Source organism: Heptranchias perlo, chromosome 1, assembly GCF_035084215.1.
Source record: "Heptranchias perlo isolate sHepPer1 chromosome 1, sHepPer1.hap1, whole genome shotgun sequence".
NCBI lineage: Eukaryota > Metazoa > Chordata > Chondrichthyes > Hexanchiformes > Hexanchidae > Heptranchias > Heptranchias perlo.
The window spans coordinates 91,947,997-91,971,509 of record NC_090325.1 but is presented as its reverse complement, the minus strand read 5'-3'; the positions used below and the strand labels follow the sequence as shown (position 1 = coordinate 91,971,509).

Below are 23,513 nucleotides of genomic sequence, written 5' to 3'. Positions count from 1 at the left end.
TTGACTGAAAGGTATGATTCTGTGAGTATGGCTACGTCAGGCTGTTGCTTGACTAGTCTGTGGAATAGCTCTCCCAATTTTGGCACAAGTCCCCAGATGTTCGTGAGGAGGACTTTGCAGGGTCGACTGGGCTTGGTTTGCCTTTGTTGTGTCCGGTGCCTAGTGGTCCATCAGGTTTTATTCTTATGACTTTTTTTAGCGAGATTTTACAACTGAGTGGCTTGCTAGGCCATTTCAGAGGGCAATTAAGAATCAACTACATTGCAGTGGGTCTGGAGTCACATATAGGCCAGACCGGGTAAGGACGGCAGGTTTCCTTCCCTAAAGGGCATTAGTGAACCAGATGGGTTTTTACGACAATCCGGTAGTTTCATGGCCACCATTATCGATACTAGTTTTTTTAAATTCCAGATTTTATTTAATTAATTGAATTTAAATTCCCCAGCTGCTGTGGCGGGATTTGAACTCGTGATTCATGGATTATCAGTCCAGGCCTCTGGATTACTAGTCTTGTAACATAATGCTATCGTACCCTACCCTGGAGTACTGTGTTCAGTTCTGGGCACCGCACCTTAGGAAGGATATATTGGTCATGGAGGGAGTGCAGCTTAGATCTATTAGAATGATACCTGGACTCCAAGGGTTAAATTACAAGGAGAGATTACACAAACTAGGGTTGTATTCCCTGGAATTTAGACGATTAAGGGGTGATTTAATTGAAGTTTTCACGATATTAAAGGGGACCGTTAGGGTGGATCGAGAGAAACTATTTCCACTGGTTGGGGAGTCTAGGACTAAGGGACAGAGCCTAAAAATCAGAGCCGGGACTTTCAGGAGTGAAATTAGGAAACACTTCTTCACGCAAAGGGTGGTAGAAGTTTGGAACTCTCTTCCGCAAACGGCAGTTGATGCTAGCTCAATTGTTAATTTTAAATCTGAGATTGATAGATTTTTGTTAACCAAAGGTATTAAGGGGTATGGGGCTCGATTTTAAAACTAAAGTGTAGGGGTGGGGGGCAAAGAAGTGGGCAGAAATCCTGGCTCCAACATGCCTAAGAACATGCACGACCCAGAGTCATCTGGGTGCGCACGCCGTTCTCGAACCTGGAAGTCCGCCGGCAATTAAAGCCAACGGGACGATATTTAAAGCAGCAATTGTACTATTTAACCTAGTTTAAAAATCCAAAGATGCAATTAGCTATGAAGGCAAGCAATTTCAACGCTGCTTCAGCGTGTTTCCCATGCTGTGTGAATCACGCCTTGGGAAACGAGTCGTGTTTCAGCCAGCAGCCATTTGGACGTTTAAACCCCTGTTTGACAGATGGGGATAAAAGGTGAGTATTGCAGCTGGGCACTCAATTCTTTCAGACAAACTTTTGGCTGGGAGATCTTAGTGTTTGGACTGAAAATTCTTGGTTTCCACTCAATTGTTCTGTTGACACTTATTTACCAACTTTTCAGACTCCCTCAAACTAACACCATCTGGATGGCTGCATTCACCAGTACATCCGAGGACGAGCAATATCACCATCCTCGCCAGGCGCGGCGTGCATGTCCGCCACTTGTAGACACAGCGCTGCACCACAGGCACCAGCACAAGAGCACAGAGGGGGACAACATAGAGAGCGATGTCGTAGGAGGCACTACCCTCGCCAGAGGGCCTACAGACCAAGGCTGAGCTTTCTGGATCTCTCTGAGGAGCAGTGTATACGGAGGCTGAGAGTGAGTTGCCAGGTTGTCGCAGACATCTGCAGCCTCCTCCTGCTCGTGCTCACTTGTGTGTGGTGACTCACCAGGTGCCACCCCGACTAACTGACTACCAGGGCCCACCGAGGTGTGAGTATCTGCGCTGGTGGATGGCTCACTAAGATGTGACTGTGTGCCCTCAGAGGCCGGGAGCTCCTCTGAGGAATCGCCCTCTCCCATCACTGCGGTTGTTGAACGGCCTGTAAGAGAACAGAAAGCAATATTAAGCATCATCACATTTGTGTCATGTTGCGATGAGCGTACTGAGGTGTTCAACATGCCAAGCATTGTTAACATCAATTCATGTTGTGTGTGATGAATGTTAAAGTTGTGTCACCAAACGTTTGTGGGGTGTCAGTCTCGGCGTCCCCAACAGGTACTCGAGGATGCAGCTGATCTGCAGGGCCTCCTTCTCCGCCTCCATGAGGACCACTATTTGTTGTGGTCCCCCTCCAGTCCACGCCCTCTCGCGTACATTTTGCGCTCTTCTAGAAGATGAGAAAGTCCAGATGTGTGAGTGAGTGGTGGTGAAGTGGTCAACCAATGAATGCATTGGTTTTGGTGAGGCTGACAGTGAAAGAGATGAATCAGAAGGTGAGTATCAGATAGAGACATCACATTGGATCAGGATTGGAGTGAGTGGTAGTGGTGGGGTGACTAATGGGGAGGTGAGGAAGTGCTCAGGAAGTGAAGGTAAGTTGAGGACGAGCCTTAAGTGGCTGTGAAGAGTGATGTGATGGAGTAGTCTTAGCAGTGCAGAATGAGTTGGGGGTGGGTGAGGGTGACGTGGAATATGGAATGAAGGAGAATCAATAAGTGAACTTACTTTTGCTGACCTAGTTAGGTCATTGAAACGCTTCCTGCACTGGACCCAGGTGCAGGAGATGTTGCTCCTGCAGGTGACCTCCTCGAGCCAGGCCTTCTTGGTGGCAGAGGCAGGGCACTTCCTCCTGTCAGCCAGGTAAAATAGTTCCCTCCTCCTCCTCACCCCAGCCAGTAGCAGCTGAAGTGAGGCATCGTTGAATCTTGGAGCAGCTTTGACCCTGTGCTGTTCCATTGGGTATTCTTGCTCTTTGCTCCAGCAAAATCCATTGGAGTAATGGCCCTTTAAATCTAGATGCTGCAGCTGACAGCCTGTCATGCGGGTGCGCAGTCCGCCCGCTGCGCAGCTTTCGGACGGCAAACCCAGAAACAACGTTAAGGGGCACCAATTAAGTCACGATCGCATGGGGAACGGTAAGTTTTTATTATTCGGGTTTGCCGCCCGCCCATTGACCCCGCCCCCCGCTGTCATCCTACCGCCCTTTTAAAATCGAGCCCATAGAGTTGGGTCACAGATCAGCCATGATCTCATTGAATGGCGGAACAGGCTCGAGGAACTAAATGGCCTACTCCTATTCCTATCTTTGTAATGGCTTCAGGAGCTGGGTATTGTGCAGTGATGCACACCTCCTAACCCCGTCCCCCAAGCCTCTCCACCATCTACAAGGGTTCAAGTCAGGAGTGTGATGGAATAATCACCTGGATGGGTGCAGTTGCAATCACACGCAAGAAGCTCAACACCACTTGGAACAAAGCTGTGCACCGTTCATGTATTTTTTTTAGAAATAAACCAGTTGATCGTTTAACGCTGTGTGTAGTCCTGATGATGTACTATTTCATTTTGCCTTCTGTAAAGCGAGGAGAACGCAATTCGCATTATGTGCGGTATTTCAGTAACCAATTTGTGGAGTAAGGGTTCTCTGTAGCCATCCCTGGATCATGCTATCATTTAACTAGATGTTGGGAAGAAAAATTAGTTCTCTAGATCAGTGGACAAAGGATCCATTATGGGAGTGACCGGTGCATTGGACTTGAGTGAATATCGAGTGCAAAAACCCAAAATTTGTGACACTAATAATACCAGTGACTGGGACTGCTCTCCTGTTGCAGTCAAGCTCACTGCAGCATTGTGGAATGAATTTCTACAGGGATTTTCCCGTTCATCCATTAGAACGTCAGAAAACCTACGGAAATTCTAGAAAAATGACGTAAACAGTGTTTAGGCCATTTTTCTGATGTTTCCATGGCTCTTCTGCCAAAATGACAGCAGCCAAGCAGGAGAACCCTCACGGAAATTCAACCCCCAAGTGCCAGAGGCAGATGTGATGGCATACTAGAAGAGGATGTGGAACAGTTGTAAAGGATAACAGTAGAGAAATTAATAGTTCTGAAAGAATTAGTGAATACTCCACTGGGTATTGATGACATACATCCTAGTCTGTTGAAGTTAAAGAGGAGATAGTAGAGGCTCTGACCACAATTTTTCAGTCTTTTAGATATGCAAATTGTGCTGGGGAAAGAATGACAATAAACCATTTGGTTTAACAGCAGTTGTGGGCAAACCCCATAATCCTGAAATTCTGATGGTTTGATAGGGTGTAAATCCAGTGGGGTAGAAATTGGCATGCATTTCTGGTGCTGTAAGGGCAGGTTTCTTTCCACCCACTCCCACTAACTATTACATCTCCCTCCCCATGCTTAATTTCAGTTACAATAATATTTATGTCACTCTCCAAAAAGTTTCAGGCTCTCTTCCAGGCTCCTTTTTTGACCATGGTTTCAAATTGCTACGTGCTGGTTCTGCTTTAAGAGCAGTCCAGCTTTGAATGCAGCATGCTCCCATACTTAAGTGCTTCCTCTGCGTCCCCTGCATATTTTCCAGGCCTCCCAGTGTAACTATTAAATTGCTGGTGGGACATATCTCTTTGGCCCACCAACAATATTGAAATGAGTTGCTCCTGGGATTTCTGACTGGATCAGTGTCTGATAGGAGCGATTGAGCAGGTGGAAGTTCCATACCGCCACAGTTATGGCAGTGGATTATGGAACATGGAATATCGGAGTCCTGAGGGGTAATTTTAACCCCCAAGGACGGGTGGGTTGGGGACGAGTGGGAATGTAAAAATGTAAAACTTGAAACCAACCCGCCCACTTCCGTTTTTAATGGAGGAGGGGCGGGGGACCTACCCACTCTCAGGAGGTGGGCCGGTCAGTAAAATCTTTTAAGGAGGCTGCAGGCCTCCATTTTAATAGCTGTTTTATTTTTAACTCTTGGGGGCCGGGATTCCCAGGCCTTCTGATTCATGCCATGTAAGAGGAGGCTAGAACGGTCCATATTAACAGGTAAGTGCCTTTATTGCACCACTTGTGGGATAGGAGGAGGAGGAGTGTTTTGTCCAGGCCCAACTTGTCGCGATCCAACACATGCGATCAGCCGTCCCACCCACCCCTCCCCCCGATGTCTGGCCCCAAGCCCCCGATGACCAACCGCCCTCCTTGATGTCTGGCCCCAAGCCCTCGATGTCTGCCTCAAGCCCCCAATGTCACACTTACCTGCTGATCCGCTCCCCGGCTGCTTGCGGTATCGTCATTGTAAATGAACCCCAATGCTTTGTTTACACTTTTATGGCTTTGTTAACCTGCGTTGCTACTTTTAATCATAGAATCATGGAATGGTTACAGTACAGAAGGAGGCCATTCAGCATATCGAGCCCTTGCCGGCTCTTTGTAAGAGTAATCCAGTTAGTCCCATGCCCCTGCTCTTTCCCTGTATCCCTGCAAATTTTTTCTCTTTAAATCCTTTCATGATTTGTGAATCTATACCCCAAAATCCTTTTGTGCCTCTACCCCATTTAGACTCTTAGGTCCCGATATTTATGGAGAGGTAGGGAGGGGGAGGGGGCGTGTTAGCGCAATGGAAACCTGGTGAGGTCAGGGACGCGGAGGTCCTGCCGAATTTAACGACAGGACCTTATTATAACTTTTTTTTCTTCCATTTCCCGCGCAGCAACCGGCCAAATTGACAAGCTGGCCAGCTGCCAGGCTGGAAAACCAGCGGCAGGAGGTCGCAGTTTTTTTTTATTCGTTCATGGGATGTGGGCGTCACCTGGCAAGGCCAGCATTTATTGCCCATCCCTAATTGCCCTTGAGCAGGTGGCAGTGAGCCGCCTTCTTGAACCGCTGCAGTCCGTGTGGTGAAGGCTCTCCCACAGTGCTGTTAGGAAGGGAGTTCCAGGATTTTGACCCAGCGACGATGAAGGAACTGCGATATATTTCCAAGTCCGATGGTGTGTGACTTGGAGGGGAATGTGCAGGTGGTGTTGTTCCCATGCGCCTGCTGCCCTTGTCCTTCCAGGTGGTAGAGGTCGTGGGTTTGGGAGGTGCTATCGAAGAAGCCTTGGCAAGTTGCTGCAGTGCATTCTGTAAATGGTACACACTGCAGCCATGGTGCGCCAGTGGTGAAGGGAGAGAATGTTTAGGGTAATGGATGGGGTGCTGATCAAGTGGGCTGCTTTGTCCTGGATGGTGTCGACCTTCTTGAGTGTTGTGGGAGCTGCATTCATCCAGGCAAGTGGAGAGTATTCCATCACACTCCTGACATGTGCCTTGTAGATGGTGGAAAGGCACTGGGGAGTCAGGAGGTGAGTCACTTGCTGCAGAATACCCAGCCTCCGACCTGCTCTTGTAGCCACAGTATTTATGTGGCTAGTCCAGTTAAGTTTCTGGTCAATGGTGACCCCCAGGATGTTGATGGTGGGGGATTCGGCAATGGTAATGCCGTTGACTGTCAAGAGGAGTCTAATGCTTAGACTCTCTCTTGGAGATAGTCATTGCCTGGCACTTGTCTGGCACGAATGTTACTTGCCACTTATGAGCCCAAGCCTGGATGTTGTCCAGGTCTTGCTGCATGCGGGCACGGACTGCTTCATTATCTGAGGGGTTGCAAATGGAACTGAACACTGTGCAATCATCAGCGAACATCCCCATTTCTGACCTTCCATCACTTTGCTGAAGATTGAGAGTAGACTGATGGGGTGGTAATTGGCCGGATTGGATTTGTCCTGCTTTTTGTGGACAGGTCATACCTGGGCAATTTGCCACATTGTTGGGTAGATGCCTGTGTTGTAGTTGTACTGTAACAGCTTGGCTAGAGGCGCAGCTAGTTCTGGAGCACGAGTCGAGGCCCATAGCCTTTGCTGTATCCAGTGCACTCAGCCGTTTCTTGATATCACGTGGAGTGAATCAAATTGGCTGAAGACTGGCTTCTGTGATGGTGGGGATATCGGGAGGAGGCCAAGGTGGATCATCCACTCGCCACTTCTAGCTGAAGAGGATTGCAAACGCTTCAGCTTTGTCTTTTGCACTCACGTGCTGGACTCTGCCATCATTGAGGATGGAGATGTTCACGGAGCCTCCTCCTCCCATTAGTTGTTTAATTGTCCACCACCATTGATGACTGTAGAGCTTTGATCTGATCCGTGGGTTGTGGAATCGCTTAGCTCTGTCTATAGCATGTTTCTTCCGCTGTTTAGCATACATGTAGTCCTATGTTGTGGCTTCACCAGGTTGGCACCTCATTTTTAGGTTCGCCTGCTCTTCTACACTCCTCATTGAACCAGGTTTGATCTCCTGGCTTGTTGGTAATGGTAGAGTGAGGAATATGCCAGGTCATGAGGTTACAGATTGTGCTGGAATACAGTTCTGCTGCTGCTGATGGCCCACAGCGCCTCATGGATGCCCAGTTTTGAGCTGCTAGATCTGTTCTAAATCTATCCCATTTAGAACGGTGGTAGTGCCACTCAACACATTGGACGTTGTCCTCAGTGTGAAGACAGGACTTCGTCTCCACAAGGACTGTGCAGTGGTCACTGCTACCAATACTGTCATGAACATGTGCATCTGCGACAGGTAGATTGGTGAGGACGAGGTCAAGTAGGTTCTTCCCTCGTGTTGGTTCGCTCACCAGCTGCTGCAGTGGAGGAAGCACTGAGGGTAGCAAGGGCACAAAATGTACTCTGGGTGGGGGACTTCAATGTCCATCACCAAGAGTGGCTCGGTAGCACCGCTACTGACCGAGCTGGCCGAGTCCTGAAGGACATAGCTGCTAGACTGGGCCTGCGGCAGGTGGTGAGCGAACCAACACGAGGGAAAAACTTACTTGACCTCGTCCTCACCAATCTACCTGTCGCAAATGCATCTGTCCATGACAGTATTGGTAGGAGTGACCACCGCACAGTCCTCGTGGAGATGAAATCCCGTCTTCGCACTGAGGACACCATCCAACGTGTTGTGTGGCACTACCACCGTGCTAAATGGGATAGATTCAGAACAGATCTAGCAGCTCAAAACTGGGCATCCATGAGGCGCTGTGGGCCATCAGCAGCAGCAGAATTGTATTCCAGCACAATCTGTAACCTCATGGCCCGGCATATTCCTCACTCTACCATTACCAACAAGCCAGGGGATCAACCCTGGTTCAATGAGGAGTGTAGAAGAGCATGCCAGGAGCAGCACCAGGCGTACCTAAAAATGAGGTGCCAACCTGGTGAAGCTACAACTCAGGACTACATGCATGCTAAACAGCGGAAGCAACATGCTATAGACAGAGCTAAGCGATTCCACAACCAACGGATCAGATCAAAGCTCTGCAGTCCTGCCACATCCAGTCGTGAATGGTGGTGGACAATTAAACAACTAACGGGAGGAGGAGGCTCTGCAAACATCCCCATTCTCAATGATGGCGGAGTCCAGCACGTGAGTGCAAAAGACAAGGCTGAAGCGTTTGCAACCATCTTCAGCCAGAAGTGCCGAGTGGATAATCCATCTCAGCCTCCTCCCGATATCCCCACCATCACGGAAGCCAGTCTTCGGCCAATTCGATTCACTCCACGTGATATCAAGAAACGGCTGAGTGCACTGGATACAGCAAAGGCTATGGGCCCCGACAACATCCCAGCTGTAGTGCTGAAGACTTGTGCTCCAGAACTAGCTGCGCCTCCAGCCAAGCTGTTCCAGTACAGCTACAACACTGGCATCCACCCGACAATGTGGAAAATTGCCCAGGTATGTCCTGTCCACAAAAAGCAGGACAAATCCAATCCGGCCAATTACCGCCCCATCAGTCTAATCTCAATCATCAGCAAAGTGATGGAAGGTGTCGTCGACAGTGCTATCAAGCGGCACTTACTCACCAATAACCTGCTCACCGATGCTCAGTTTGGGTTCCGCCAGGACCACTCGGCTCCAGACCTCATCACAGCCTTGGTCCAAACATGGACAAAAGAGCTGAATTCCAGAGGTGAGGTGAGAGTGACTGCCCTTGACATCAAGGCAGCATTTGACCGAGTGTGGCACCAAGGAGCCCTAGTAAAATTGAAGTCAATGGGAATCAGGGGGAAAACTCTCCAGTGGCTGGAGTCATACCTAGCACAAAGGAAGATGGTAGTGGTTGTTGGAGGCCAAGCATCTCAGCCCCAGGGCATTGCTGCAGGAGTTCCTCAGGGCAGTGTCCTAGGCCCAACCATCTTCAGCTGCTTCATCAATGACCTTCCCTCCATCATAAGGTCAGAAATGGGGATGTTCGCTGATGACTGCACAGTGTTCAGTTCCATTTGCAACCCCTCAGATAATGAAGCAGCCCATGCCCGCATGCAGCAAGACCTGGACAACATCCAGGCTTGGGCTGATAAGTGGCAAGTAACATTCGCGCCAGATAAGTGCCAGGCAATGACCATCTCCAACAAGAGAGAGTCTAACCACCTCCCCTTGACATTCAATGGCATTACCATCGCCGAATCCCCCACCATCAACATCCTGGGGATCACCATTGACCAGAAACTTAACTGGACCAGCCATATAAATACTGTGGCTACGAGAGCAGGTCAGAGGCTGGGTATTCTGCGGCGAGTGACTCACCTCCTGACTCCCCAAAGCCTTTCCACCATCTACAAGGCACAAGTCAGGAGTGTGATGGAATACTCTCCACTTGCCTGGATGAGTGCAGCTCCAACAACACTCAAGAAGCTCGACACCATCCAAGATAAAGCAGCCCGCTTGATTGGCACCCCATCCACCACCCTAAACATTCACTCCCTTCACCACCGGCGCACTGTGGCTGCAGTGTGCACCATCCACAGGATGCACTGCAGCAACTCGCCAAGGCTTCTTCGACAGCACCTCCCAAACCCGCGACCTCTACCACCTAGAAGGACAAGGGCAGCAGGCGCATGGGAACAACACCACCTGCATGTTCCCCTCCAAGTCACACACCATCCCGACTTGGAAATATATCGCCGTTCCTTCATTGTCACTGGGTCAAAATCCTGGAACTCCCTTCCTAACAGCACTGTGGGAGAACCGTCACCACACGGACTGCAGCGGTTCAAGAAGGCGGCTCACCACCACCTTCTCAAGGGCAATTAGGGATGGGCAATAAATGCCGGCCTTGCCAGCGACGCCCACATCCCGTGAACGAATAAAAAAAAAGGCCCAGTTTGGCAGCTTTGTCCTTCAGGACTTGGCCAGTTTGGTCAGTAGTGGTGCTACCGAGCCACTCTTGGTGATGGACATTGAAATCCCCCCTCCCAGAGTACATTCTGTGTACTTGCTATCCTCAGTGCTTCCTCCAAGTGGTGCTCAACGTGGAGGAGGACTGATTAATCAGCTGAGGGAGGGCAGTGGTTGGTAATCAGCAGGAGGTTTCCTTGCCCATGTTTGACCAGATGCCATGAGATTTCATGGGATCCGGAGTCTATGTTGAGGACTCCCGGGGCCACTCCCTCCTGACTGTATACCACTGTACCGCCACCTCTGGTTCGTCTGTCCTGCCAGTCGGCAGGACATACCCAGGGATGGTGATGGAAGAGTCTGGAACTTTGGCTGAAAGGTATGATTCTGAGAGTATGGCTATGTCAGGCTGTTGCTTGACTAGTCTGTGGGACAGCTCTCCCAATTTTGGCACAAGTCCCCAGATGTTCGTGAGGTCTCTGCAGGGTCGACTGGGCTTGGTTTGCCTTTGTCATGTCCGGTGCCTAGTGGTCTGCTGCCAGGTGGGGACCCTTGGACTGTCCTCGGCAATCGTGATTGCGGGGCGGGCTGCAGGTTGGGGCTTGGTAGGAGGGAGGGGGTTCTCAATCACAGCAAAGGGTAGAGAGAGGCTGCGATCGGCAGAAGGCAGGCAAGGCCTCCTTGAACGGTCGGTGGTGGGGGGGAGCACCCCTGCTCCTCCTGGCCCACGAGAAGTGTTATAAAAAGCACTTACCTTCTGGAGCCATACCCTGGAATACCTGGCCAGCAGCAATTAAATTTAAATCAGGCTCCCAATTGTACTGTGGGAGCCTGATTTAATTATTTTAATGAAGTGTCCTGCCTCTCCAAGGCACACCTCGCTACCCGTTAGCATAAAAATGGCAACGGGTGCATACGTAGCGGGTTGGGGACGCATTTCCCGTTTTTTTAGGATTTAACCCCACCCCGGGCATCCCGCCCGTTGTGTGGGGATTAACATCGAGGCCTTATTTTCCAAGGAGTATGTGGCCTCCTTATTTCTCTTACCAAAATGCATCACCTCACACTTACCTATATTGAAATTCGATTGCCATTTATAGCCCCCAATTTGGTGTCATTTGCAAATTGTGATATTGTAATTTTGATATTTTGCCTTGGGTGCAAAACTCAAAGGGTAGAATTATAGAAAGGTCACAGCAGGGAAAGAGGCCATTCGGCCCCTCGAGACCGCTCCGGCTCTATGCAAGAGCAATCCAGCTAGTCCCACTCCCCCACCCTATCCCCATAGCCCTGCAAATTTTTTCTTTTCAAGTACTTATCTGCCATTTGATAAGATCACGGCTGATCTGATTGTGACCTCAACCCTACTTTCCCGTCTACCGACTGTAACCTTTGACTCCTTTGTTAATCAGGTATCTATCTAACTCAGCCTTAAAAATATTCAATGACCCTGTCTCCACCGCCTCTGGGGAAGGGACTTCCACAGACTTACGACCCTTTTGAGAGAAATAATTTCTCCTCATCTCTGTCGTAAATGGGAGACCCTTTATGTTTAAACTGTGGCCCCTAGTTCTAGTCTCTCCCACAAGGGGAAACATCCCCTCAGCATCTGCCTCTTCTAGTCCCCTCAGGATCTTATATGTTTCCATAAGATCACCTCTCATTCTTCTAAACTCCAGCGTATACAGGCCCAACTTGTCCAACCTTTCCTCATAAGATAACCCTCTCATCCCAGGAATCAGTCAAGTGAACCTTCTCTGAACCACCTCCAAAGCAATTATGTCCTTTCTTAAATAAGGAAACCAAAACTGCACACAGTATTCTAGATGTGGTCTCCACAGGGCACCAATGCCCTGTACAACTGTAGCAAAACATCTCTACTTTTGTATTCCATTCCCCATGCAATAAATGACAACATTCCATTTGCCTTCCTAATCACTTGCTGTACCTGCATACTAACTTTTTGTGATCCATGTACTAGGACACCCAGATCCCTCTGTACCTGAGTTCTGCAATCTCTCTCCATTTAAATAATATACTGCTTTTCTATTCCTCCTGCCAACGTGGACAAGTTCACATTTTCCCACATTATACTCCATCTGCCAAATTTTTGCCCACTCACTTAACCTATCAATATACCTTTGCAGACTCCTTGGGCTCGATTTTAGGAGCGTGTTTCCGGCGGGTTACCAGCGGGGTGGCCCCGAAAATCCCGATCTCCGGTCACGTGACCGGATCGCAACAAAATCCTGGCCACTTCCGGGTACCGCGCTGACGTGCGGGGCTGCGCACGCAAGACCCGCTGGTGGGAATCCCGCAGGCAATTAAAGCCAGCGGGGTTCCACTTGAGAGTACTTAACTTGCTCGTTGTGGTCAGTTAATGAGCTGAAGCAGCTGTCAAAAGAGGAAGTGTGGGATTTTAGGTTCAAGGCAGTGAGTTTCCCACACTGGGGGAAACAGTCTCCCTCCAACCAGGCGTGTTGCAGCCAGCAGCCTGTGGCAGGTGCCAAGGTGCGCTCCACGGGGGAGAGCCCTCACCCACGCAGGAGGCCACCGCGTCACATAGGGTAAACCCTGCCCTCCACCACCCCCCGCCAAGCCAGAGGACAGACCGACACGAAACCACAGCCCCAGTCCGAGGAAACACCCACCTACCCTGCACAACCCCTCAGACCAACACCTGCCAGTTGGGTGGTGTGTGGACACCCTCGGAGGACGAAGAGCATGACCAGCACCAGCAGCCTCGCAGTCCACGCCGTCCGCCGCAGAGACGTGGATCCCCCCAACACGGTGTTGTTGCACGCCCACCTGCACAGCAGGAGGGAGGGCTACCACAGAGAGAGACGCGTCGCAGAGGGCACTACCCTCGCCACAGGGTCCACAGACCGAGGCGCAGCTCCCCGGACCTCTCCGAGCAGCAGTGCACAGGGAGGCGCAGATTCGCTCGACATGTAGTCGTGGAGATCTGCAGCCTCTTTCATGCCGAGCTGCTCCTGGCTGGCCCCAGCACCAACTGCTTACCTGTCGCTGGCAAAGTCACCACTGCCCTCCACACCTTCTCCTCCGCATCCTTCCAGGGTGCAGCCGGGTACACCGCCGATGTCTCTCAGTCGTCTGCGCGGAAGAGCCCTGCAAATACACCTGCACCTACTCTGCAGTAACACGATGGGTGGCATCAGTGGTGGGTCCTCATAGTGATACCCAGGAGCGGGCATTATTGGACACAACGGACAGGATTCGCGGAGACATGGCAGTGGTGGTGTCAATATAATGTGTGCTGTTTGTTGCTCTGAAATTCAATATGGGTAACACCCATGACAAACCCTCAGACACCCTTGTGCACCCCCTTCATGCTGACGAGACGTTTGCCTTACGCTGCCTACTGCACATATGTGATGCATGCCCTGTGGCTGCAGCACAGGTGGTGGCAGGTTGAGTGAGGCTGGCCGTGAGGGAGATGCACGAGAGGGTGAGTATGGGATGGAGCCATGAGATTGTATGAGGATTGGGTTGTGTGTTAGTGGCAGGATGAATACTGGCGAGGTGAGTAGGTGGAGGTAAGATGAGGATGGGGTGTGAGTGGGTATGAAGGGTGATGTGACAGAATAGTGTTGGCAGTGCCGAAGGAGATTTGGGGTGGGGGCAGTGTTGTGGCAGACGGAGTGTAGGGGAAAGACTTCGTGTTCTCACTGTGGCGGACCTACTGCGGTCATTGCAGCGCCTCCTGCACTGTATGCAGGTGGGCCATATGTTGGTGGCGCAGGTGACCCCCTCTGCCACCTCAAGCCAGGCCTTCTTGGTGGCAGAGGCAGGCCGCTTCCTCCCGCCCGCCGGGGGGAAGATCTGTGTCCTCCCCCTCCTCCTCACCCCATCTGATGATACCTGGGGTGAGGCATCATTAAACTGGGAGCAGCCTTCCCCCTGGGCTGCTCCATGCTGCAATTTGTCCCATTGGTTGCAGCATCTGTCAGTGGAGGACTGCCCCTTTAACTAGAGAGCCTCCAGCTGACAGATCGTACTGCACATGCGCAGCCCGACCGACGCGCAGGCCAGCGCCGTGGACCCCGGAGGAGCAGGTAATTGATTCCTATTAGTGTGTTGCCTGCTACGATCGCGTGGGCAACCCACTAATTTCACCGTCCGCGTTTTCGACGCTCCCGGAGGACCACCCGCTGGGAACCCGCAGGCCTGCTAAATTCGAGCCCCTTATGTCTTCTTCACAACTTACTTTCCTACCTACCTTTGTGTCATCAGCAAATTTAGCAACCATACATTCGGTCCCTTCATCCAAGTCGTTGATATAGATTGTAAATAGCTGAGGCCCAAGCACTGATCCCTGTGGCACTCCACTCTTTACATTTTGCCAACCTGAAAATGACCCATTTATGCCTACTCTCTGTTTCATGTTAGCTAACCAATCCTTTATCCGTGCTAATATGTTACCCCCTACACCATGAGCTCTTATTTTGTGTAGTAGCCTTTGATGTAGCACCTTGTCAGAAGCCTTCTGGAAATCCAAGTACACCACATCCTCAGGATCCACTTTTATCCACGTTGCTTGTTACTTCCTCTCAGAACTCTAATAAATTAGTCAAAGCCGTGTTGACTCTGCCTGATTGCATTGAGATTTTCTAAGTACCCTGCTATAACCTCCATAATAATAGATTCTAGCATTTTCCCTATGACAGATGTTAAGCTAACTGGCCTGTAGTTTCCTGCTTTTCGTCTCCTTCCTTTCTTGAATTGAGGCGTTACATTTGCTATTTTCCAATCTGATGGGACCCTTCCAGAATCGAGGGAATTTTGGAAAATTAATACCAATGCATCTAGTATCTCTGCAGCCACTTCTTTTAAGACCCTAGGATGAAGTCCATCAGAACCTGGGGACTTGTCAGCTTTTAGTTCTAATAATTTTTTCAAAACCCTTTCCCTGATGATTATAAATGTTTTAAGTTCCTTCCTCCCTTTCACCTCTTGATTCACAATCATTTCTGGCATGTTATTTGTATCCTCTACAGTGAAGACAGATGCAAAATATCTGTTCAATTCATCCGCCATTTCCTTATTCTCCATTATTAATTCTCCAGACTCACTCTCTAGTGGACCAACGCTCACTTTACTTACTCTTTTCCTTTTTAAATACCTGTAGAAACTCTTACTATCTGTTTTTATATTTCTAGCTAGCTTTCTCTCGTACTCTAATTTCTCCCTCATTATTCTTTTAGTCATTCTTTGCTGTTTTTTATATTCTGACCAATTTTCTGACCTCCACTAATTTTCACGGAATTGTATTCTTTTCTTTCAATTTAATACTATCTTTAACTTCCTTATGGAGAATGTTCTCATTTATTTTCCTCCTTTCACAACAAAGTAGAGAGTGTAGCCACCTTGCCCAGATTCAGATATAGCTACGGACACCGTACTAAACATATGAGGGCTGACCTTACTAGAAGTGGGCTCTATTGGAACCTGGAGCTAAGCACCTGAATTTGTTCTATGGCCTAATTAAAATAAAGGAAGCACTATGCAGGTGCACTTGTGACAAACTATTGGTCACAGCCACAAAGGCAACAATAGCTTGCTTTTGCATATCACCATTAATGTTGAAAAATGTCCCTTAAGCTTCACAGAGGCATAATCAAAAAAATGGCTGCTTAGCCAAAGAATAAGATAATAAGGGTGGTTAAAAGCTTGACCAAATAGATGAATTTTAAAGATAGTCTTAAAGGAGGAGAGGGAGGTGGAGGAGTTTAGGGAGAGAATGCCAGAGCATGGGGTCAAGACAGTTGAAGGCACAGCCACCAATGGTGGGGCAAAGGGAGGAGAGGATGCACAAGAGGCCAGAGTTTGATGAACAGAGAGTACTGAGTGTGTATGACTTGAGGAAGTTACACAGATAGGGAAGGGTGCAACCATGAAGGGATTTAAACAAGAGGATGAAAATTTTGAAATTTGAGCTGTTGGGGGACCAGGATCCAATGTAGGTCACTGAAGTCAGGGATGATGGGTGAGTGGGACTTGATGTGGGATAGGAAAAGAACAGCTAAGTTTTAGAGGAGCTGAAATTTATGGAGGGTGAAGAATGGGAGGCTGGTCGGGAGGCTGGTCAGGAGACCATTGAGCAGTCGAGTCTGAAAGTAACCAAGGCATGTTTTGGAGGGCTGAAGATGATGGCTTGCAACTTCCCGTTGTTTAGCTGGAAGAAATTGCAGCTTATCCAAGACTGGATGTTGGACAAGCAGTCTGACAGCACAGAGACAGAGAGTTGATGAAGAGCTAGAGCCAGATATCGCTAGTATACACGTGGAAGTGATGTCATATCCGCAGATGATGTGGCCAAAGGATACCATGTAAATGAGGGGAAGGAGGCAGGGGTAACTGTGTAGGGACTGGTAAGGAAGCCATTGCTGGAGATGTGTTTTTTTTTATTCGTTCATGGGATGTGGGCGTCGCTGGCGAGGCCAGCATTTATTGCCCATCCCTAATTGCTCGAGAAGGTGGTGGTGAGCCCCCTTCTTGAACTGCTGCAGTCTGTGTGGTGAAGGTTCTCCCACCGTGCTGTTAGGAAGGGAGTTTGTTAGGAAGGATTTTGACCAAACGGTGATATATTTCCAAGTCGGGATGGTGTGTGGCTTGGAGGGGAATGTGCAGGTGGTGTTGTTCCCATGTGCCTGCTGCTCTTGTCTTTCTAGGTGGTAGAGGTTGTGGGTTGGGAGGTGCTGTCGAAGAAGCCTTGGCAAGTTGCTGTAGTACATCCTGTGGATGGTACACACTGCAGCCACAGTGCGCCGGTGGTGAAGGGAGTGAATGTTTAGGGTGGTGGATGGGGGGTGCCAATCAAGCGGACTGCTTTGTCCTGGATGGTGTCGAGCTTCTTGAGTGTTGTTGGAGCTGCACTCATCCAGGCAAGTGGAGAGTATTCCATCACAGTGTAGACTATGATGAATAGGTAAGAGTGAAAGTCCCACTGAGCTCAACATCGGAGGAGAGATATTGCAGGAGGATAGTGTGGTTGAGCATGTCAAAGGCTGCAGAGAGGATACTGAGTGATAATGTACCATGGTCACAGTCACAGAGGAGTCATTTGTGACTTTGGTTAAGACTGTTTCAGAGCTGTGGCGGGGCAGAAACCTGATTAGAGAGATTCAAGCATGAAGTTGTGAGAGGTGAGCAAGAATTTGGGAGGCGACAACACGTTCATGTACTTTAGAGAGGCAAAGGATGTTGGAGATGGGGTGGTAGCTTGCAAAGATAGAGGGGTCGAAGATGGGTTTTTTGAGGAATGGAGGGTTGCAGTATCTGAGCAGAGGGAACTATTTACAATGTCAGCTAGCATGGGATCCAGGAAAATAAGTTGAGTGGCTAGTTTAATGGGAATGTGGTCAAAGGAGCAGAAGATGGGTCTCATGGACTAGATGAGCTCAGAGAGGGCATTAGGAGAGATGGGAAAGGTAGGAGGAATTATGGACACTTCCTGGGCCTTCAAGGCACCAGAACCATTAAGTTGGCAGGAACTGATAAAGCCCCATTGCAGAGCCAGAAGAATTTTGTTTAGTAGGTAATGGGCAGGATTTTTATCTGGACACCTTCTGATGAAGGATGAAGTTTTTACATTAATGTATGTGCCAGAAGCTTTGAATTTCATGACAGTGGTCTTCTCGTTTCTTTAAAGCTTCCATCCTCTCTGAATGTTGCAGTGCCGAGGCTATGAAGGCAATAGCACCCCAAGCACTGGACACCCCTGCAGTCTGCCTTGGAGGGAACTGATGATGTGGAGATGCCGGTGATGGACTGGGGTTGACAATTGTAAACAATTTTACAACACCAAGTTATAGTCCAGCAATTTTATTTTAAATTCACAAGCTTTCGGAGGCTTCCTCCTTCGTCAGGTGCCTCCGAAAGCTTGTGAATTTAAAATAAAATTGCTGGACTATAACTTGGTGTTGTAAAATTGTTTACAATTGGAGGGAACTGGTAGGAGAGCAGTACCATGGTGACGAGCAGTAGATGGAGGAATAGGGAAGCGTGGATATGAAAAATTATGGTTCAGCATTGGAAAAGGATGCTGGTTTGACCATGAGGTTTCTCTTTTTATTCCAGGTGGTGCAGAGCAGATGTATGGTCAGGCAGAGTGGGGATTCCTGCTATTTAGATAGGGAACCAGTTATTAGTGGCTATAGAGAGGCCCAAGCAAATAACCAGCAGCCATCAAAGGGGCTATTAGTAGTTTACCCTCTTCTACCTTTAAATCAGACATATCACAAAGTTGGGGGCGGGGGGGGTAAGATTACTGAACACAGCCTCCAGCACTAAGTGTAAAAGACTAACAACATTCCCGTAGGAGCAAAACCATTCTTTATTCAAAATGCCAAAAATATAAACCTTTTCTTGACGATATCACCCTATCCCTTAAGACAGGTACCAAGATGGCAGCTTTGGCATAAATACTGCCTGCTTTTTATGGGAGCAGTTTCCTGCTGAGCTACTGCTGGCACTATTAGAGGAAATTTGAGTGCAGAAATCTTTAACTTTCATTTGCACAAAATTTACTTTGCTGCGCCCTCTTCAGGTGCAGTATTGTTCCGGAGCAAAGGATTAGTCCCCACTTTTCCGCTGCATTGTACCTTTTTTTTGAGCACTACTTGGGAGCACGGCAGAGGAAAATCAATCCTATCATGTCTGTCCATATAGAACATACTTCCAGGAAATAAGATCAAGTGAGGGTGTAGGGAACAGGAGTTCACCACTGTACTCCTGGACATGCTGTTTATTCAAAATGGTAAGTCCAGTGGTTGTGTTTTGTAATTTAATTTTTTTAAAGTTTTTTTTGTGGTATTTGCATAACAGTTAGCTCCATAAAACTGATCACAAATTAGTTTTTAGGCATAAACATGATATGGGACAGTGGGAAAAAGTTTTAAAATTTTCATAGTTTTATGGGAGGCATGACATTATCTTGTCAACCTTCAAAACATTTTTCTTGTCTGTAAGACCTACATATGCTTAAAGCTAATTTCTATTGAAGATAATATAGTCATTTGTGAGGAGAGGAAATGTGGTTAAGGAGAGCCAATATAAGGTCAGGGCATTTCGGTACTGATGGCTGGATATGCTGAATCAGCAGAATAGTAGCCAATTCTCCCTCTACATAAGGCTGATTGCACCAAACAATACATCAGAAGATACTGAATAATTAAAAGGTGTATATATAAATGTGGTGTAATCAAATCCAATTACAAATCATATTGGAGACACTTATAAAAGTGCATTGATGTACTTGATTAGTGACACAGTCCTTTCATGGTATAGCCAATGCAGATCCAGTAGAAATGACGACACGGATTTGTTAAAGGTAAATCGTGTCTAACAAACTTGATTGAGTTCTTTGATTAAATAACGGAGAAGCTTGATGCAGTTAGTGCAGTTGACATTGTGTATACGGACTTTCAGAAGGCGTTCGATAAAGTGCCACAAAATCGAAGCCCATGGGATTAAAGGGGCAGTGACAGTGTGGATACGAAATTGACTACTGGGCAGAAAGCATAGTGGTGGTGAATGGTTGTTTATCAGACTGAAGGGAAGTAAACAGTGGTGTCCCCCAGGGTTGGTATTAGTACCACTCCTCTTTCTGAAATATATTAATGATGACTTACAGGGAGAGGTTAGACAGACTGGGACTTTTTTCCCTGGAGAGTAGGAGGTTAAGGGGTGATCTTATAGAAGTCTATAAAATAATGAGGGGCATAGATAAGGTCGATAGTCAAAATCTTTTCCCAAAGGTAGGGGAGTCTATAACGAGGGGGCATAGATTTAAGGTGAGAGGGGAGAGATACAAAAGGGTCCAGAGGGGCAATTTTTTCACTCAAAGGGTTGTGAGTGTCTGGAACGAGCTGCCAGAGGCAGTAGTAGAGGCGGGTACAATTTTGTCTTTTAAAAAGCATTTGGACAGTTACATGGGTAAGATGGGTATAGAGGGATATGGGCCAAGTGCAGGCAATTGGGACTAGCTTAGTGGTATAAACTGGGCGACATGGACATGTTGGGCCGAAGGGCCTGTTTCCATGTTGTAACTTCTATGATTCTATGATTCTATCTGGACTTGGGTATAAGAGACAGAATTTCAAAGTTTGCAGGTGACACAAAACTTGGAAATTTAGTTAACAGTGAGGAGGATAGTAGCAGACTTCAGAAGGAGATAGACAGACTGAAATGGGCAGGCACATGGCAGATGAAATTTAATGCAGTGAAGTGATGCATTTTAGAAGGAAGAATGAGGAGAGGCAATATAAACTAAATGGTACAATTTTAAAGCGGTGGGGTTGGGGGGGGGGGTCAGAAACAGAGAGACCTGGGGGTTCACATACACAAATCTTTGAAAGTGGCAGGACAAGTCGATTAGGCTGTTTAAAAAAGCATATGGGATCCTGGGCTTTATAAATAGAGGCATGGAGTACAAAAGCAAGGAAGCTATGTTAAACCTTTTATAAGTCACTGGTTAGGCCTCAGCTGGAGTATTGTCTCCAATTCTGGGCACCACACTTTAGGAAGGATGTCAAGGCCTTAGATAGGGTGCAGAGAAGATTTACTAGAGTGATACCAGGGATGAGGGACTTCAGTTATATGGAAAGACGAGAGAAGCTGGGATTGTCCTTAGAGCAGAGAAGGTTAATCGTGATTTAATAGAGGTGTTCAAGATTATGATGGAATTTGCTAGAGTAAATAAGGAGAAACTGTTTCCACTGGCAGTAGGGTTGTTAACCAGAGGACACAGATTTAAAATAATTGGCAAAAGAACCAGGGGGGAGATAAGGAGAAGTTTTTTCACACACTGAATTGTTATGATCTGGAATGCACTATCTGAAAGGGTGGTGGAAGCTGATCCAGTAGTAACTTTCAAAAGGGAATTGGATAAATACTTGTAGGGGAAAAATTTGCAGGGCTATGGGGAAAGGGCAGGGGTGGGACTAATTGGATAGCTCTTTCAAAGAGCCGGTACAGGCACAATGGGCTGAATGGCCTCTTTGTGTGCTGTAAGATTCTGTGATTCTACCTTTATTGCAGAAAATCTGAATCAGCGGCATATAAGTCAATACTGTGAAAGTTCAATTGAATCATCTGGTTGGCACTTTGGATACAACGGTCAGAACTTTGAACTTAGGCAGGCCTGTAAACAGGGCGATATTGGCTGCCCGTTACACACCGTGCCCGATTTTCAACGGCAATGGAAATGAAAATAGGTGGGGTGTCCAATGAGCAGCCGAACTAATATCGCCCGTTTTACGCCCCCACTAAAGTTGAAAGTTCTGCCCACTATTTCTTAATCATTGAATTTTTAAAAAAGAGAAGAACTTGCATTTATATAGCACCTCTCATGACCTCAGGATGCCCCAAAGTGCTTCACTGCCAATGACCAGATAATCTGATTGGTGATGTACGTCGAAGGATAAATGTTGGCCAGGACACCAGGTGAACTCCCATGCTCTTCTTTGACAACACCATGGAACCTTTTGATGTCCACCAGACGGGGCCTCGGTTTAACGTCTGATCCGAAAGACAGCACTTCTGACAATGCAGCTCTCCCTCAACACAGCACTGGAGGGTCAAACAACATAAACATTATAAAGTATTCTTTGTGTCAGTTAGACAGTTACTCCCAGAGCAGTGTAACCTTTAAGATATTAACATTTCTTTTGGAATATGTCTTTGCCTAATGAATGAGACTAATAAATGTGCTGTATTGAAGAAACAAACTAAGTTATCACTTCAGCCCATGCACATTTATCCTATTTCCATTACATTCTCATTTATCTCCATGTTGACATGAAACTGTTATTTTTATCTTGGATGCTCATGAGACTGATGTAAATGATGAAAAGCAAATATGTAGCTATGGACTTGAGAAAATGTTTAACCTTGATGGATATGGAGTCTGAGGCAAGATATATGTAACAACATTAAAATTGGTAATCTATCAATGATTTTTGCTAATTAATTTTGTGATATCTTTTGTGAAACTCAGCTTGTGTATCTTTCAATAGTTCCCAAGGTCCAGGCCATTGTGTACTCTACATGCTCAGTTTACCCTGAGGAAAACGAGGAAGTAGTGAAGCCAGTATTGGGAAAGAGAGTAGAAGGAACCAGAGTACAACCATACAGGTATATTATATACAAAACATCACTTGCATATGCACAAACAACATTGCAACAAATCAAATATTATGCTAGAACAAAAATAAGAATGTATTTTTTTCTTAATGCTTTGTTTTAAGTCATAAGACTCCACGTGGCATTTACAGTTCCCCAACATAATAGTCATTGCTGCAAAAATATTATGCCAAGGACCAGGGAAGGAACTGAGCTTGTGTTGTATTCATCGTTTGGTATAAACATACAAGTTTCTTTTAGCACTTATCACTATAACTGTTGATTTATTCAGATTCTTTGGAAACTGTTCCTTGGTAAATATCTCGTGAAACATAAATCCATGTTTGCAAGCGGTGCTAGAAAGTATTTTAAACAGGTCCCATTTCAAATCTTGATTTCAGCCAAGGCTCTTCCTACAGCGTGCATCTCACCTATATAAAATGGTCACAAGGAGTCCTGGGACCTGGTAGTTCAAGCAGTGTGGAAAATTGCCCGGGTATGTTCTATCATCAAAAAGCAGGACAAATCTGACCTGGCCAATTACCTCCTTATCAGCCTACTTCCAATCATCAGCAAAGTGATGGAAGAAGTCAACAATAGTGCCATCAAGTAACACCTGATCACTAATAACCTGCTCACTGATGTTCAGTTTGGGTTCTGCCAGAACCATTTACTGTAACTCCAGACCTTGCCACAGCCTTGATCCAGAAATGGACACAAGCTAAATGCCAGAAGTGAGAGTAACTGCCTTTGACAGGGCAGCATTCAGACAAGTATGGCACCAAAGAACTCTAGCAAAATTATGATTATTGGGGTCAAAGGGAAAATCCTGCAGTGGTTGGTGTCATATCTTACACAAAGGAAGTGGTTGTTAGAGGCCAGTCTTTGTAACCCCAGAACATGGCTGTTCCTTAGGGAGTTCCTAAGGACAGTAGCCTTAGCCCAACTATCTTCAGCAGCTTCATGAATGACCTTCCCTCTGTCATAAGATCAGGAGTGGGACCCTTTGCTACAGTGTTCGGTTCCATTCGCAACTCCTCGGATAATGGTGCAGCCCATTCTAGCCTACAGCGGGACCTGGACAACATCTAGGCTTGGGCAGGTAATATTTTTGGCACATAGGTGCCAGGCAATGACCATCTCCAACAAGAAACGGTCCAACTATCTCCCCCTGACCTTCAGTAGCACGAGACCCCACCATCAACATCTTTGGGGTCACCACCAATCAGAAGCTGAACTGGACCAGCCATATCAATAACATGGCTGCAAGAGCAGGGTAGGGGCTGGGTACTCTG

General features: G+C 47.5%; 1 protein-coding gene across 1 annotated transcript in view; it reads left to right on the top strand.

Annotated features, from left to right (window-relative positions):
* Positions 1-23,513, top strand: part of LOC137334425 (putative methyltransferase NSUN7) — a 153,552-nt gene that overhangs the window by 103,782 nt on the left and 26,257 nt on the right. The window contains 1 exon segment of the mRNA XM_067999150.1: positions 22,113-22,230. Within this exon segment, the coding sequence (XP_067855251.1) occupies positions 22,113-22,230 (118 nt within the window).